General features: G+C 39.0%; 1 protein-coding gene across 5 annotated transcripts in view; it reads right to left on the bottom strand.

The window, feature by feature from the left end:
- The window catches only part of RCBTB2 (RCC1 and BTB domain containing protein 2), a 50,512-nt gene that overhangs the window by 10,727 nt on the left and 21,401 nt on the right, over window positions 1–18,384 (bottom strand). For all 5 annotated transcript variants that reach the window (XM_045839259.1, XM_045839263.1, XM_045839262.1 and 2 more), the window contains 6 exons: window positions 11,068–11,234; window positions 10,390–10,548; window positions 10,145–10,252; window positions 8,590–8,732; window positions 3,133–3,323; window positions 2,477–2,603 (listed from right to left, as the gene is read on the bottom strand). In XM_045839259.1, coding sequence (XP_045695215.1) covers window positions 2,477–2,603; window positions 3,133–3,323; window positions 8,590–8,732; window positions 10,145–10,252; window positions 10,390–10,548; window positions 11,068–11,234 — 895 coding nt within the window. The remainder of the gene's footprint in view (window positions 1–2,476; window positions 2,604–3,132; window positions 3,324–8,589; window positions 8,733–10,144; window positions 10,253–10,389; window positions 10,549–11,067; window positions 11,235–18,384) is intronic.

The raw sequence follows: 18,384 nt of genomic DNA, 5'->3' as shown, positions 1-18,384 counted from the left end.
TTTCTTATTCCCTCTACCTTTTCCCCCATTCTTCCCTCTCCCCTTCCCTGCTGATAACCCTCCAGGTGATTGCCATTTCTGTCTTTCTGTTCATGTTCTAGTTGTTTGCTTAGTTTGTTTTTGTTTCTGTTTTTAAAGATTTTATTTATTTATTTATTTATTTTAGAGAGCAGAAGAGAGGGAAAAAGAGAGGGAGAGAAACATCAGTGTGTGATTGCCTCTCATGTACCCCCTAATGGGGACCAAGCCAGCAACCCAGGCATGTGCCCTAGAATAGGAATTGAACCAGTAACCCTTTGATTTGCAGGCCAGCATTCAATCCACTGAGACATACCAGTTAGGGCTGTTTTCATTTTTTTAGGTTCAGTTGTTGATAGTTGTGAGCTTGTTGTCATTTTGCTGTTCATAGTTTTGATCATCTTCTTTTTCTTAGATAAGTCCCTTTAAATTTCATATAATAAGGGCTTGGTGATGATGAACTCCTTTAACTTAACCTTATCTGAGAAGCACTTTATCTGCCCTTCTATTCTAAATGAAAGCTTTGCTGGATAGAGCAATCTTGGATGTAGGTCCTTGCCTTTCATGACTTCAAATACTTCTTCCCAGCCCTTTCTACCTGCAAGGTTTCTTTTGAGAAATCAGCTGACAGTCTTATGGGAACTCCTTTGCAGGTAACTGTCTCCTTTTCTCTTGCTGCTTTTAAGATTCTCTCCTTATCTTTAATCTTGAGCAATGTAATAATGATGTGCATTGGTGTGTTCCTCCTTGAGTACAGCTTCTTTGGGATTCTCTGAGCTTCCTGGACTTCCTGGAAGTCTATTTCCTTGGCCAGATTGGGAAAATTCAAACAAGTTTTCCATTTCTTGCTCTTCCTCTTTTCCTTCTGGCACCCATATGATTTGGATATTATAATGTTTAAAGTTGTCCCAGAGGTTCCTAAGCCTCTCCTCATTTTTTGAATTCTTGTTTCTTCATTCTGTTCTGGTTGAATGTTTCTTTCTTTCTCCTGCTCCAAACCATTGATATGAGTTCCAGTTTCCTTCCTGTCACTGTTGGTTCCCTGTACATTTTCCTTTATTTCACTTTGCATAGCCTTCACTTCTTCCTGTTTTACGACCATATTCAACCATTTCTTTGAGCATCCTGATTATCAGTGTTTTGAACTGTGCATCTGATAGGTTGGCTTTCTCTTCATCACTTAGTTCTATTTTTGGAGTTTTGATCTGTTCTTTCATTAGGGACACTTTTTATCTTTATCTCAGCACACCTGTTACATAGTAAGGGGAAGAGCCTTAGGTATTCAACAGGGCAGGGCAACCCATATCACTGCATTGTGTTGCTGTATGTGGCAGAGGGTTCCAAGAGGGAACAACGGCACTTGCTCAGCTCTCACCATGCTTTCAGTCACTTCCCCACTACCCACAAGCAAATTGGGCCTTTTTTGGTACTGGTTTCCAGGTGGGTGGGTTTGTATACATTCTAGGACCCTGTGGGTCTCTCCAGTGAACTCTCCTATGAGGCTGGGAGTTTCTCCTGCCACTGTCACAACCCCCACAAGTTTTTACAGTCAGGAGTTTTGAGGTTTTATTTCTCCACACTGGAACTCTGGGTTGTACAGTCTTGGTCCTTAGTTGTTCTTCCCAGTTTATCCACACACAAATGTGGGACCACCCAATCCACCAACCAACACCTTCTCCACTATGAGTCTTCTCTGCCCTAGCTGCCTGTCTCTGCCCTTCCTACCAGTCTGAATGAATGTTTTTTCTTTAAGTCTTTGGTGTTGGACTTCCATACAGTTTGATTTTTCTGGCAGTTGTGGTTATTTTTTGTTTTTAAATTTGTTGTTGTCCTCCTGTTGGTTTTGCGAGGAGACAAAGTGTATCTATCTACCTATGCCTCCATCTTGGCTGGAAGTCCCTGAAATGCAAACTTTAAATGAATCTAGCTCATGCAAAAATTATATATATCAATATATTTGAGTTTTTTTTAAATACGTGTTAGCTCTACCCTGGATCTTATTGCTTCGGAAAAGCCTTGTCTTCTCTTTTTTCAAGCTTCTAAATGTTCAGTGCCCCATAGCTGACTGAGGAGAGTGATGTTTATGAGCTGAGCCTAGCTCCTAGCTAGGAAATTTACTTGTGTTGAAGCAGTCCGTGCAGTGCTAAAAGCACACAATACACTCACCCGCTGGTAGCTAGCTGCTATCTGAAGCCAAGGTGGACAGACCATTTGTAAAGTCCTGTAAGGAAGCCTAGAGTACTTATGCCCTAAACTATGATCCTTCCACTCACTGTATCAGACCTCTATAATTTCTTGTTCCATGTACAATGTGTTTCTCCCAGCTGCACTGTAAGCTCCTAAGGGCAAAATCTGCCTTGGATTTCTTTGCATAATTACTTAGGTGCTTAGAGTAGTTCCTTAGATTACCAAATAATAAATGTATTCATTTCAATTCCCAAAATAAATTATTCCTTACCTAATTTTGAGAAGGACTTTATGTGCATAAATGTATTTTCCATCCACCAGAAATTTCAGGTCTGCAGTATTGGGATTGTCAAATTCCCTCTTCAGTGACTCAGCTACTGTGAGGTGGTCATCAGGTTCTAAGAGAATAATACCAGTGTTTCTGAGTTAAGTACAGACATAATGAAAATGCAGGTTGCAATATAGCACTGCTCTCTAGGTACCCATTAAAATACCAATTCTCCAAAATAACTGAACTGAGCAACACTTTTTCCCCCTAAACATGAATTCACATCTCTGTAATTATCAAGGGTTAGAACCTCACACACATCTGCTTCTAAATCTTGCAAAACAACAACTATGAAGTCCAAAACCACCTCATTAAATGAAAATTTGAATGTTTGTGTAAATATACTAGCTAAAAAAAAGGAGTTTTCTCAATCAAAAAGCAGTGAAATAAAAGCATTTTTAATTTGGTATGTAGTGTTGGTATCTGATACTTTTAAGAAAAACAAATCAATCAAACTAGTTCCTTTTCACAGGAGTCCATTAAAGAGAAATAAATTATATGATACTGCACTTAACAAAGTCCTTCCTATCAAAATAAAAGCACCACAGTTCTCTCCCTAGTTTTCAAGCCATTACTCAAATGGACAGTGATCAGCTCACCCACAGAGAGTAGGCGCCAGGAGACAGCAGGAGTGGCAAAGCAGGCAAACACATCATCCGTGCAGGAGAGGTGGGTGAGGTGAGGCAGGATCACCGACTGGCCCCGGCACTGGCCCCACATATACACATGCCCACCCTGGGTCTTGGCAGCAGATGTGTGGGTAGAGTGGCAGGCTGCAATTTCTATAATTCTAAGTTCACAAACACCAAGTAAACAAAGTAACCAAGAAAAGAAATTAGTTGATCTCTCCTTCTTTAGGTTTGATTTCAAAACCAAAACAAGACTTACACACCGAATCTCCTAAATTTTCAGGCAATATACAGGTATTTACACTGAAGCTATACTTCAATTCACTTATAACTAGTGAAGATCTTATCACTTCTAGCCAGTAGGCCTATAAAAATGTGTACCATCTGCCATGTCCAGGTGGCTCAGTTGGGTGGAGTGTTATCCCTTACACCAAAAGCTCATGGGTTTGATCCCAGGTCAGGGCCTGCATAGGACACAACTACAATTGACTGATGTTTCTCTCTCTCTCTTTCCTTCTCTTTCTCTCTTTCCCTGCCTTCCTCCCTCCCTCTCTCCTTTCCTCTTTCTGTAAAATCAATAAGCATAGCCTTGGGTGAGGATTAAAGAAAAAAATGTACCATCCCATTTTAAAATTCAAGTACAATCTAAGAGAGGGCAGACCAGGAAAAAAAAGAAAAAGAAAAATTTTTGTTAAAATATTACCGAAGTAGATAATAAAGACTTGACCCACCCTAACCCAGGTTCAAAAAATATTTTTATCAAAACATCGCCAATTTTAGGGTTAAATGAAATATGCTGTAAGTCACCCCACCTCACACTGCAAACAGTAAATTCAGTAGTTATAATTCACTGGACTGTCTGAAGCCCAACAGTGCAGTTTTCTGGGATCAACATGTAGACCCTAGTGTAGTAAGTTCATGATTGCCAGGGGTTAATTCTCAGAACAGTTCTTAATAGAAAATACTGATTTGGAAATAATTACTTTGCCATAAGAATAAACCATCATACAAAGAAGATAATAAAGTATTTTACCCTGAGTGAGGCTGTTATCTTGATTTTGCCACAGCAGGCAATGGTATCAGCATCCTCTGTGACCTTGGCTCAGAACTGCAGAATTATCTCTGGCCTCCCTTTCCTTACCACTTTCTTCAGAATATCCAATTGGCAAATAACATAAATCCTTTGCAATTTTTCCCATCTGCCACCATCTTCAGTCAGACACACCCTATATCTGGACCAACTGAACAGCTTCCTGCGTCTCTGCCTTACAACTCCTCTCTGCTCTGACCCAAATTGCATAATACTGGCAGGTGAATCATTCTCTTAAAACATCATTCTTATCAGTACTTTCAGTCCTTCACAGACTTCCCACAGGATACAACCCAGACAAGTGACATTAAGGCCTTCCATCATTTGGCTTCTACCTATGTCCAGCCTTCTTTCAAATGATGTTTGGCCACACACCCTATGTTCCAACAAACAGATGTACTTACCACCCATCAATGCCTTTATTCACAATTAAAGTCCTTAGTTAGGAATGTCCTTTCCTACTCTCTGCCTCAAAAATCCTACCCATCTCTTAAAGCCCAGTTCAAACAGCCCTGAGGTAAGAAGTCTCTCACCTGAGCTCTTGAACTACTTCCTATCCACACCACTCCAGCCTGTCTCTGTTATCTTTCAAGTGATTTATCTTATCTATTCAGTTAGATTACAAGTTCCTATTAGGTTGATTCACTGACTTATTTCTCTCCCCCTAAGCACCCAGTAGAGTGTCTTACTAAATATAATTTGTAGATCATTTAACTGATAAAGATTCAACAACACAGAGCAACTGAGGGGTGGGTAAGACCCCAAGGGCCGAGGCTAGGAACTGAAGGCTGGAGATATTCCTTCATTGTGTGCTTTAACTAGAGGTTTCCCAATCAAGGAGGGAGGATGGCATTGTACAACCTGGATATTACTGTGGCAGCTTGTCTCAGAAGGCTGAGAGATATATTGTTTTCTTGTGCAGCCCAAGTAACATCACTGATTAGAGGATAGCTCTCAGCTCTTGAAAACTGCCCAAGAGTATTGGAGGAAATGAGGCTGTTATGTCCCGGCTGTATGTCTCAGAATGGAGAGCCTGGATGTTGGAACTAAATTTGATTCTTAGTTTTACCAGGAAGCTGTGTGACTGCTGGAATGTCCCTGAGTATCTATAAGCCTCAGTTTCATCACAGTGCAAGTCCAGTATGTGAGACTTTAATGAGAAAATGTTAAGCACCAAGCACAATGTCTGGTGTACAAATCATAGCCTAACAGTAGAGGTTTCTCAGTATTACTACATCTACTCAGTATTTTAAGTGCGAAAGCCTCCCCTGTATAGAGACTGTATATTTCTAATAATTGATTCAAAATAGTAAGGCTTTTCCTATTTGCATGGTTAAGTTAGTCAAATTGGCTCAAAACAAACCTTGCCCACATGGGGAAAATGGTCAATACTATTTTGCTTCCTAATAAAAATACTTTTTTCAAAAAAAAATAAAAATGGAATAGGAAATAGAATAAATACATTTATTCCATGAAAAGTGAGTCTACTATCATTTTAAACCCACGTGTGAGAGTAGCTTGAGAGTAGCAACAATTGATTTTAATTATTGTAGCTCTATAGTATAATTTGAAGTCAGACAGTGTGATTTCTCCAGCTTCATTCTTTTTTCTCAGGGTTGCTTAGGCTATTCGGGGTCTTTTTGTGGTTCCATATAAACCTGATTTTTTTTGGTCTATCTCTTTAAAAAATGACATTGGGATTTTGATGGGGATTGCATAAAATCTCTATATTGCTCTGGGTAAAATCCCCATTTTAACTATGTTGATTCTTCCATGGACACATAATGTCTTTTCATTTCATTGTGTCTTTTTCAATGTCTTTTAATAATGCATTGTAATTTTCAGTAAACAATTCATTTTAGATTGTGTAGTAGACAGGACATGGGCTGGGAGTCAGAGGCCAAGTTACTTGAAAAGAAAAGAAAAGAAAAGAAAAAAGAAAAAAGAAAAAAGAAAAGAAAAGAAAACAAAGGCAGAGGCTTGTGGTGAAGAGTACATGAAATAAGCTAAACAGCATACTGCACATTCAAAAATGTTTTTTCCCCCATGATTAACAGCTGCTCAGGCACAATGGGACCTGCCTGGGGTCTGAAGAGAGAAGTAGCACATCTGTGAAACTGCAAACTCCCAGATAATATCATAATGCAGCACTACCTACAGGTGCTCTGCTGAGTAAGGGGGACTACCTGGCTACTCCTCAGGGAGTATTTAAAGTAAAAGGGAGTTCAGCTGGGCCACAAAGGCTTTGGATGAGTTAGAGCATATAAGCCAGAGAGAAAAACATGTACAAATTTGTAGGCAGACAGTAAAAACAGCAAGGCTAAAGAAGGTACAATGTTAAGAGGGCCTAAGTGGAATAAACAGGAACAAGGAGGTTTGCTAGGACCAGTGATATCAGTCTTAAATCCAAGCCTGAAGGGTTTATATTTGATCTGATATAATAGACAAATGGAAACAGCTTTGTAAACAGGGCCATAATGTGATAAAAATGGAGTTCTTAGATTAATCTGGCAATAGTATGCAAGACAGGCTGAAAGGGAGAAAAAGAATAACTAGAAAATGAGCTGGAGAAGGCTGATGGATATGATGTCTTGTCCAAGCATGGTTCCAAGGAAGAATCGGATGGCCTTTGATATCATGGGAGTTCAGAACAAGTCACCCCAAGATGTGCTTCTATGGTATGCAGATTGTTTTCAGCTAAAGGCAACTTTAGCAATGGGCTCAAAAGAAATTTCTGCCCCTCCATGAACTACCTAGAAGAACTTGATTTAGGGGCCTTACCCAGAGTAAGAGATTATCAGAGATAACCTCTTTTGACCTATCTACAGGGCAGGACAAACTCCTATTTATTAAACATCTGCTCTTCTTATCCTGCAATGACCCACTGAAGCCCCAAGGCAACTTACCTCATCCCTAGTTCAGGAGATCTTATTTACTCTTGTTCCTTTGCTATCTTTAAACCTCTTGTGCATGCAGAGTCTAACTCATGTTTGTGGGGTTCCATACATGTATATGTATTAATTCAGTTGTTTTCTCTTGTTAATCTGTTGCATCTCTGTTTGATTATTAGACCAACCAGAAGAACACTTGAGGGCAGAGGAAAGTTTATTCCTCCCCCAGAATATCAATGACAGGAAGGCGAGGCTTCAAAGATGGCCTCAGAGTGTAAGAAAACACCAATCTGACAGTATGGAGGGAGAGGGAGATAGTGCTGGTCTGATGATGAGATGAGGGTTCAACATACAAACATCTAAACAGTTAACAAAAGAAAAAAGCCTTCTACATTTTAACCACTTTAGTTATAAAGCAATCTGGTGTTCTGTGGGAGAAGGGGAAGTTTGAACAACACTGTTTAGATAAACATTAATTAACTGCTCTGTTCTCATAATATTTAATCACTTCCACAATGACCTACCAGGCAGAGAGACTTTTAGATTATTTGAATATCTTTTCTGTACTTTGGGAAACCACTTAAAATGATAGCCTCCCTTTTCAGTGATAATGTTCTATGAAAAATGTAACTGGCTGAAACACAACAGTGTCCATCTATGCTAAACTACCCACCACATAAAATAAAAAATAATTCCTGCAATCATTTCTGAATGTTTATTATTAGCCTTCATAAAAGGGGAGCAGCCTTTGCCATTATAGGAGGCAGAAACACTGCTTCTTGGAGAAAAGCTGGTACAGACACAGCAAAGGGGTTAGGATGTAGAAGGATGTGGACCTGGCCTTCCCTAAGCATGGCCTGGTAACATTTTCCTGGAACACCCAGTGCCACAAGGGAAGTCAGAGGTGGGGCACAGGCTTGGCTGACTGCAGAAGCTGCTACAGGAAGGAGAGTGGGAAAAGCTGAAAGGAAACCTTAGGGTCTAGGATTGGGACCAAAGCCACTGCCAAGGTCCCCTGCCTTTGCCTAAGGTCATCTGTTGTTGAACCTGATTCATACCAAGAAACACATTTTCCTAAACCACAAAGACAGAATACAAATGTTATCAACTTCGTCTTAAGAATGTAAAACAGAAAGCAATGAGGAGGGAGAGGAGAGGTTATTTGTGAGAGAGAAGAATAATGTAGAATAGCTGTTGGAGGTTTAGTCATTGTAGTTTGTAAGAGTAGCTGTCAGAGGTGTAGATGAAATATGGCTAAGGGAAAATAGAATATTTAACATACAGTCAAATTCACCAACTATTCAAAAGTCAACTTAAAGAGGAACCAATGCTCCTGTTAAACAATATTCTAATACTAGCAATAAATTCCCCATAATTCTATATTATGTCTAAGTTTTGTTTAATCACTAAGAAACATTGAAGTTATTTTGAAAATGCACATATTACCTGTCCTTTTCCACAATGACAGGAGTGGGATAGGACTGGTTACTTTTATTGCCAGTGCCCAACTGGCCATAAGAATTTGCTCCCCAAGCATATACTTGGCCATCATCCGTTAATACTAAAGTGTGTGCGTAACCACAGGCAACCTGAAAGAAAAAGACCAAATCCACTCAGGCCTGAAAATAGAAGGAAACATGCTTTCACAAAATAGGTTAAGAATCAAAAATGAAAAAAAGAGAAGAGACAGCCTGCCTAGGGAGGCAAGCATTAAGTTAGCCAGTTCCTCCAGAACTAGCTCAGGCTCCCATGTGCCCCAAACTATACACTAAGATGGATATCAGTCTTTAGTGACATTAGCCTAGTATTCAGTTTTAATATGACATTCATTGTGCTAACAGAGATCAAGGTGTATGAAGTTAATAAAAAATGGACACTTTAGTTTTTTAAGAATAATTTTCTTTTTTTATTATTAAAAAAACATGTTCAAACCCTGGCTGGCATAGCTCAGTGGATTGAGCGTGGGCTGTGAACCAAAGTGTCACAGGTTCGATTCCCAGTCAGGGCACATGCCTAGGTTGCAGGCCATGGCCCCCAACAACCACACATTGATGTTTCTCTCTTTCTCTCTCTCTCTCTCTCTCTCTCTCTCTCTCTCTCTGTCTCTCTCTCTCTCCCTTCCCTCTCTAAAAATAAATAAATAAATAAATAAAATCTTTAAAAAAATGTTCAATGTGAAAAAAGTATAAATATGCAAGTAATCTCAAGATCAATATTTTCTATTTACATATAGATATGCACAGATAGCTTTTTTGAGCAGTTCTGTGTCTTTTTTTTTAAATCCTCACCCAAGGATGTATATGCATTTGTGAGAGAGACATTAGTGTGAGATAAACATCAACTGGATTCCTGCCGTGTGGACTCCGAATACGTGCCCTGATGAGGAATTGAACTTGCAACCTTTCTGGTGTATGGATCAATGCTCTAACCAACAGAGCCACCCAGCCAGGGCTGTATCTTTTTTCACTTAACATTACATGTACCACTATTCCCAAATTATTCATAATCTTTTGTCCTTTGTAAATATCATTTCTGTTCACATAGGTTTAGTATAATTTATTTAACTATTAACTTATTGTTTGATTAGATAAATTATGCTACATTTATTATTTACTAAGGCTTCTTCTTCTTTATCTTTTTTGGTTATTTCTTCTACTTATTCTGTGACTTTCTCTTTCGTGTCTTAGATGGAGTAGAATTACAGATCAAAAGGTATGAATATTTGTAAAGCTCTTGATATATATTGTCAATGTTTCCTTGGAAAATATTTTAAAGATTTATATTCCAACAGCTGTGAATGAGAATGTTCTAGAAATTTAAATTTTCCAATGAATAACTATAACTCAATTCATGGAAATAAAGCTTAAATCTTTACTTCAGTGAAGACATCTAACTAAGCAGCTAAACTTTTCATCCTGCTATAAAAATTGTTTTTAATACATTGGTATTTTTGTCACCGAAGACTTAATAACATGTACATATAAACCAACAGTGGACATACCCTCTGGACATGTATGCCTTGCAAGGCTGCTATTCTACAGGGGGTTGACTGGTTGCCACTACTGCCAAGTCCAAGCTGCCCATTTCCATTGTAACCCCAGACATAAACCTGAGAGAAAATGAGAGACTCAATGACAACAAAAGACAAAAAAGCAATCAAGTTCTCTATTATGAGACACATGCTATGTTGGTATGACACTGATAATGCAAACAATTTTTTGAAATAATATGAAATAACCTTCTTACCTCCCCATTGTCCACCACTGCCATTGAGCACATCTGCCCACATGCTATGTTCACAACTACTCTATTCTGTAAGCAGCCAGTGACTCTTCGAGGGATTGGCTGATTAGCTGTTGATCCAGAGCCTACCTGCCCAGAGTTGTTATAACCCCAGGCAAATACCTATTTGAAAGAAAAAATCAGTTCATGAAATGCAATAATTTATAAAGCATTTCAATTGGATAGTAATGTATACTTATGGCAAAAGTTGTCACAAAATAGGCAGAGAAGTTTTTGTAAAACTTATAAAATATATTAATTTAGAATATTAGGTTATTGGTGTTATCTACATAACAATTATTATTACATATCATATAATATTTATAGTAATATCTACTTTGCTTCAGCCATATTTTCCAGCATTTGGAGATTTTTTTCTTTTTGCAAATAACCCCTTCTATTGTAGCAATATAGAAGAAAAAATATATCCTTTTAAATTCTGCAGTAACAGAAATTCTTACTACATAAAGGTAAACCTAAATACATGCAAACACCATGACTATGAGTTGCTAACAAGAATAAGACTGAGTTTGAGAGAGGTGGACATTTTAATCAAATGATCATACTTCTTCTAGGACTGCTACAGGTATTTATGTGATCTTATTGAAAAAAATCAGTGAGCTTTGTACTGATTATTCTTACCTCTCCATCAGATGTTAATACCAAAGAATGGTAAGACCCACAGGCAACTTCAGTCACTTGTTTGTTTGACAAATTAGTAGAGATATGACAGGGCACTAAACCATGGTTAGTTGTCCCATTGCCCAGCTGGCTATAAGCATTATGACCCCACGTAAAGACTTCTCCTTCTGAAAATAGAAAGAAACATAATGAGCTTTCAAAATATCTACTTTATTATATGAAAATATATTTTGCACACATCTACAAATGAAAACTAAAAATTTAATTGCAAAAGCTAATCAACTTCACTATTCCACCAAACTCATTCTATAAAAAATACATTTGAAAAGTATAAACTACATTCTACCTCAAAGCAACAAGATGAAATTTAAATAAATGCGATCTTGGACGGAAGATGGCGGCTTTACTCTAGGAAGCATTTTCCTCGGCTTCTGTGAAAAGGAGGGAAACTCACGGAACTCGCGGACCGGTGGAGAAACAGAGCAAGTGGACTAGGTTACCGAATCACTTTTGAAAGCAGGACATCAAAAATTATTGCGATCACTGAAAAACCAGATGGTAAGGAGACGACTACAGGACAAAAGGGGCCCAGGGATCAGCGCGGGGTCTAGGGGTGTGCAGTCTCCAGGCCAGGTGCTCCCGGGTCTGCCTCCGGGCTCCCGGGAGAGGGGAGTCGCTGCTCCCTCCCCCAAATACGGGGGGTGAGTAACTCCAGGGGAGAATGTGTTGCTAGAAGGAACAGATTGGCCAGTTAGACTGGGAAAAAATCGCCCAGACACTATGAACACCTGCCCAGAGACCTGGGAGAAGTGAGGGCCTCTAGCCGACAGGACTAGGGGCAGCCTGGAAGAGCGCCCGCACCCCTAGCCCGGTGGAAGTGCAGATTGGTGGAGAGCACAGAGCCAGGCCAGGCTCAGCTTGTGCCCCATAGGAAGGCCTCAATCGCGTGCTGTCATCCCAGGAGGGACGTGGCGCTTGCTGCGTTCATACGGTAGTGGCTCAGGCGCCAACACTCAGTCGGAGTGCAGTTCAGCGGGGAACATGGAGCTGGAAAGGGCTCAGCTCGCGCACCATCGGGAAGACTGACTCACACGCTGTGAACCCGGAAGGGTCACGGTGAGGCGCTTAGGGCGATCCTAGACTCCGAATCTCAAAAGTTTGGGGGAGGGGCGCGCCCTTTTATGATTCCCAGGGAGGGCGCAGTGAATCCCAAAACGTCGCGGGTGCCTCCTGAGATCATAGAGCTGGTACCCTGCAGGACCCCGGAGTCCGGAAGAACCTGGAAGTGAGATCCAGAGAGCCAGTGTGTTCGGGAGCACCCAAGGTACCTGACAGACTTGCTGAGATCTGGCTGGGAAAAAGAGAAGCATTTCAAAGGTCCCTCAGCCAGCTGAAGCCAGCAAGATCAGAAAAACTGGTCTGGCCAGTTAGAAACCAACAAGACGTTTTGTTGTTGTTGTTGTGTTGTTGTTGTTTTGTTTTGTTTGTTTTGTTTTGTTTTGTTTTTGTGGCTGTTGTTAGTTGACTGATTTTATCTTGTGTTTTATGTGACATTTTATTTTTCAATTCTTATTATTTTTATCTCGCAATCCCTTATGTTTCTCTTCCACTCATTCTAATATTATTCTTTCCACTCCAAATTTATCTCTCTTGCACTACATCTTCGGCTTCTCTTTCCTTTTTTTTTTAATCTTGCAAGGTACTGTAAATTTGTATTATCTTTTTCTCACTTTTCCGGCATTTTTTATTTTAATAATATTTTGGTATTCTTTTCCTTTCTGTATAATCTTCTTTGCTTGGTTGGTTATATTGTCATTTCATAGGTTCCCCCTGGTATCTCAGTCACAAGGTGTTGATAAGTTACTATCCTTCATCTGTGTTCCATTAATACACCTCTCAAGGTTCTATACTCTTTATTCTTGTTATCTAGACCTCATCGATTCTGCCACAAGACTGTCACTTTACTATTGCTGTTAGTAAGACCTAGTCTATACAATTGTAAATACTTCTCAATACCCCTACCTGATCTCAGCCCACTTTGCAATTTTCTGAACTATACTATTGTGGAGGTTGTCTCTATTCTTTTACACACTACTCCTATATACTAATCTTTAAGCCAACCCTACCTTAGAATCTGACCTCCCACAGCCTCACAACTTTCTAGATCCAACTAACAATCCTCTCGTCCCCAATCAGAGTCTTACCTTCTTTCCATCCTTTCTAAAATGTGGATAGTGGGGTGGAGGATCACGGTAAACACTATAAGGAGCCAAAGGATAACCCATCTCTTCTCTATTGGCTGCTAATGTAAATATCATAGTATACTGTCTTGCTGTCTTAAACAATTTCACCTTATTCCTCCAACTGATCACAAAAAAGAGTAGGGGGAAGCTGTGAACACCAGGATACACGAAGGAGATTGCACCACTGAATCTCACAAATATTCTACCACAGAAGTTCACACCATAATTACAGAACAGATCAAATTAACAAACAAGAAGAAAAAAGAAGAAACCCACGAACAATGAGAAAACAAAGAAACAACCCCCAATTGAAGGGAAACGAGGAAGCCTCAGGAAAAATGCTAAATGAAATAGAGGCAACTCAACTATCAGATAGTGAGTTCAAAACAATGATTACCAGGAAGTTCAATGAACTCACATTGACCTTTCAGAAATTAGAGGGAAACTACATCAATCTCACTGCAAACTATATAAACATGAAAAAGGAAATAGAAATTCTCAACAAAGGTCAAGAAGAAATGAAGAATACAATTTCTGAACTGAAGAACACAGTAGAAGGAATGAAAAGCAGGATCGATGAAGCAGAAGATCGGCTTAGTGAGCTGGAGGACAAAGTATAAAACAACATCCAGAAAGAGCAAGAAAAGGAAAAGAGGCTCAGAAAGAATGAAGAGGGATTAAGAGAAATGCAAGACAATATGAAACGTAACAAAATCCATATAATAGGGATACCAGAAGGAGAAGAAGAAGAAGAGCAAGGGATCAAAAACCTAGTTGAACAAGTAATGAAGGAGAACTTCCCTAATTTGATGAGAGAAAAAGTCACACAAATCCAGGAAACACAGAGAGTCCCAATCAAGAGGAACCCAAAGAGGCCCACCTCAAGACACATCATAATTAAAAGGGCAAAATTTCAAGACAAAGAGAGAATGTTAAAGGCAGCAAGGGAGAAATAGGAAGTAACATACAAGGGAGCCCCAATAAGGCTAACAGCTGACTTCTCAATGGAAACACTTCAAGCCAGAAGAGAATGGCAAGAAATACTCCAGGTAATGAGAACCAGAGGTCTGCAACCAAGGCTACTATATCCAGCAAGGCTCTCGATCAAGATAGAAGGCCAAATAAGAAGCTTCCCAGACAAAAGAAGTCTAAAAGAATACACCTCAACCAAATCAGCTCTGCAAGAGATTCTAAAAGGACTGCTTTAAGGAAGGGAAGGAAAAGAGAGAGAGAGAGAGGAACACACGTACATAAAAGACAATGAATAAGTACCTATCAACAATAACCTTAAACGTAAATGGGTTAAATGCTCCAATCAAAAGACATAGAATAGCTGAATGGATAAGAAAAAATGACCCACATATCTGCTGTCTACAAGAGACCCACCTCAGGATAAAAGACCTACACAGGCTGAAAGTGAAGGGCTGGAAACAAATCTTCCATGCAAATGGACAAGAAAAAAAAGCCGGGGTAGCAATACTCATATCAGACAAAATAGACTTCCAAAAAAGGGCCATAAAGAGAGACCCAGAAGGTCACTTCATAATACTGAAGGGAAGAATCCATCAAGAAGACATAAATATTGTAAATATATATGCACCCAACATAGGAGCACCCAAATACATAAAGAAAATCTTAGAGGACTTCAAGAAAGATATGGACAGCAACACAATTATAGTAGGAGATTTTAACACCCCACCATCAAAAATGGACAGATCTTCCAAACAAAATATCAACAAAGATATTGTGGCATTGAACAATACCCTTGATGAAATGGGCTTTACTGATATATACAGAGCCCTCCATCCAAAGAAGCTAAATATACATTCTTTTCAAAAGTACACGGAACATTCTCAAAGATAGACCACATAATAGGACACAAAACAAGCCTCAACAATTTCAAGAAAATTGAAATCATACCAAGCATTTTCTCAGATCACAACAGACTGAAGCTAGAAACCAACCCCAAGGAAAAAACCCCAAAACACTCAAAATCATGGAGATTAAATAGCATGCTATTAAACAATGAATGGGTCAAGAATGATATTAGGGAAGAAATCAAAAGGTTTCTGGAAACAAATGAAAATGAACTCACAACAACCCAAAACTTATGGGACACAGCCAAGGCAGTCCTGAGAGGGAAGTTCATTAGCGATACAGGCCCACCTAAAAAGGTTAGAAACATTCCAAACAAACAACCTAACCCTACATCTACAAGAACTCGAGGAACAACAACAAAGGCAGCCCAGAGCAAGCAGAAGGAAGGAAATAACCAAGATCAGAGCATAATTAAATGACATAGAGACTAAAAGCACACTTCTAAGGATCAATGAATCCAAGAGCTGGTTCTTTGAAAAGATAAACAAAATCGACAAGCCTTTAAGCAGACTCATCAAGAAAAAAAGAGAGAAGACCCAAATAAACACAATCAGAAAAGAGGAGAGATTACAGCAGATAACACAGAAATACAAAGGATTGTAAGAAATTACTACAAAGAACTGTATGCCAAGAAATTTGAAAACCTAGGTGAAATGGACAAATTTCTAGAAAAATATAATCTTCCAAAACTCAATGAAAAAGAAGCAGAAAGCCTGAACAGACCAATGACAACCAAAGAAACTGAGGCAGTAATCAAAAAACTCCCAACACACAAAAGCCCTGGAACAGATGGTTTCACAGGAGAATTCTACAAAGCACTTAAGGAAGAGCTAACCCCTATCCTTCACAAGCTATTCCAAAAAATCCAAAAAGATGGGAGTCTCCCAAACTCTTTTTATGAGGCCAACATCACCCTAATTCCAAAACCAGATAAAGACACAACAAAGAAAGAAAACTTCAGGCCAATATCACTGATGGACATTGACGCTAAAATCCTCAACAAAATACTGGCAAACCGCATCCAACAACACATTAAAAAGATCATACACCATGACCAAGTGGGAATCATTCCAGGGATGCAAGGATGGTTCAATATTCGCAAGTCAGTAAATGTAATACATCACATAAACAAAAGCAAAGACAAAAACCACATGATCATATCAATTGATGCATAAAAAGCATTTGATAAAGTACAGCACCCATTCATGATAAAAACACTCAGCAAAGTGGGAATATAGGGAGCATTCCTCGACATAATAAAGGCCATATATGAGAGACCTACAGCCAACATCATACTCAATAGGCAAAAATTAAAATCTTTTCCACTAAGATCAGGAGCAAGACAAGGCTGTCCACTTTCACCACTTCTATTCAATATAGTACTGGAAGTTTTAGCCACAGCAATCAGACGAGAAAAAGAAATAAAAGGCATCCAAATTGGAAAGGAGGAAACAAAACTGTCACTGTTTGCAGATGACATTGATAGTATACATAGAAAATCCTATAGACTCTACCAAAAAACTGCTCGACCTAATAAATGAATTTGGCAAAACAGCAGGATACAAAGTCAATATCCAGAAATCAAAGGCATTTCTGTACACCAACAATGAAACAGCAGAAACAGAGATCAAGGAAAAAATCACATTTGAAATAGCAAAAAGAAAAATAAAATATCTAGGAATTAAACCTAACCAAAGAGGTAAAAGACCTGTATTCAGAAAACTACACAACACTGTAGAAAGAAATCAAGGATGACACAAACAAATGGAAACATATACCGTATTCATGGATTGGAAGATTTAATATCATCAAAATGTCCATACTACCCAAAGCAATTTACACATTCAATGCAATTCCTATTAAAGTACCAATGGCATATTTCACAGACATAGAACAAACACTTCAAAAAATTTATATGGAATCATAAACGACCCCAAATAGCTGCTGCAATTTTGAGAAAGAAGAGTAAAGTAGGAGGGATCACAATACCAGACACTAAACTATACTACAAGGCCACTGTAATCAAAACAGCCTGGTACTGGCATAAAAACAGGCACATAGACCAATGGAACAGAACAGAGAGCCCAGAAATAAACCCAAGTCTCTATGGTTAATTAATATTTGACAAAGGAGGCAGCAACATAAAATGGAGTAAAAATAGCCTCTTCAACAAATGGTGTTGGGAGAACTGGACAGCCACATGCAAAAAAAATGAAACTTGAGCACCAACTTACACCATATACAAAAATAAATTCAAGGTGGATAAAAGACTTAAATATAAAATGTGACACCATTAAAGTCCTAGAGGAGAGCGTAGATAGGAAAATCCGAGATATTTCACGAAGAAACTTTTTTACTGACTTGTCCCCTAGAGCAAGGGACATAAAGGAAAGAATAAACAAATGGGACCTCATCAAAATTAAAAGCTTCTGCACAGCTAAAGAAAACAGTATCAAAATTAAAAGAGAAGCAACTGTATGGGAAAACATATTTGCCAATGACACCTCAGACAAGGGTTTTATCTCCAAAATATATAAAGAACTTACAAGACTGCACTCTAAGAAGACAAGGAATCCAATTAAAAAGTGGGCAAAGGACTTGAACAGACACTTCTCCAAGGAGGACATACAGAAAATCCAAAGACACATGAAACGATGTTCAATATTGCTAGCTATCAGAGAGATGCAAATTAAAACCACAATGAGATACCACTTCACACCAGACAGAATGGCCATCATAAACAAAGCAACAAACAACAAGTGTTGGAGAGGTTGTGGAGAAAAGTGATCCCTAGTGCGCTGTTGGTGGGACTGCAGGCTGGCACAACCACTGTGGAAAGCAGTATGGAACTTCCTCAGAAAACTAAAAATGGATCTGCCTTTTGACCCTGAGATTCCACTGCTGGGATTCTATCCTAAGAATACTAAAACACCAATTCAAAAGAACCTATGCATCCCAATGTTCATAGCAGCACAATTTACAATAGCTAGATGCTGGAAGCAACCAAGATGCCCATTAGTAAATGAATGGATCAAAAAATGATGGTACATTTACGCAATGGAATTCTATGCAGCAGAAAGAAAGAAGGAGCTCCTACCCTTTGCAACAGTGTGGATGGAGCTGGAAAACATTATGCTAAGTGAAACAATCCAGGCAGTGAAAGACAAATAGCATATGATCTCACCTTTAACAGGAA

The sequence above is a fragment of the Phyllostomus hastatus genome, unplaced genomic scaffold, assembly GCF_019186645.2.
Source record: "Phyllostomus hastatus isolate PE091 unplaced genomic scaffold, TTU_PhHast_1.1 phas_contig_29, whole genome shotgun sequence".
Lineage (NCBI taxonomy): Eukaryota > Metazoa > Chordata > Mammalia > Chiroptera > Phyllostomidae > Phyllostomus > Phyllostomus hastatus.
Note: the sequence above shows the minus strand (reverse complement) of the source record. Positions and strands in the feature narration are given on the sequence as shown.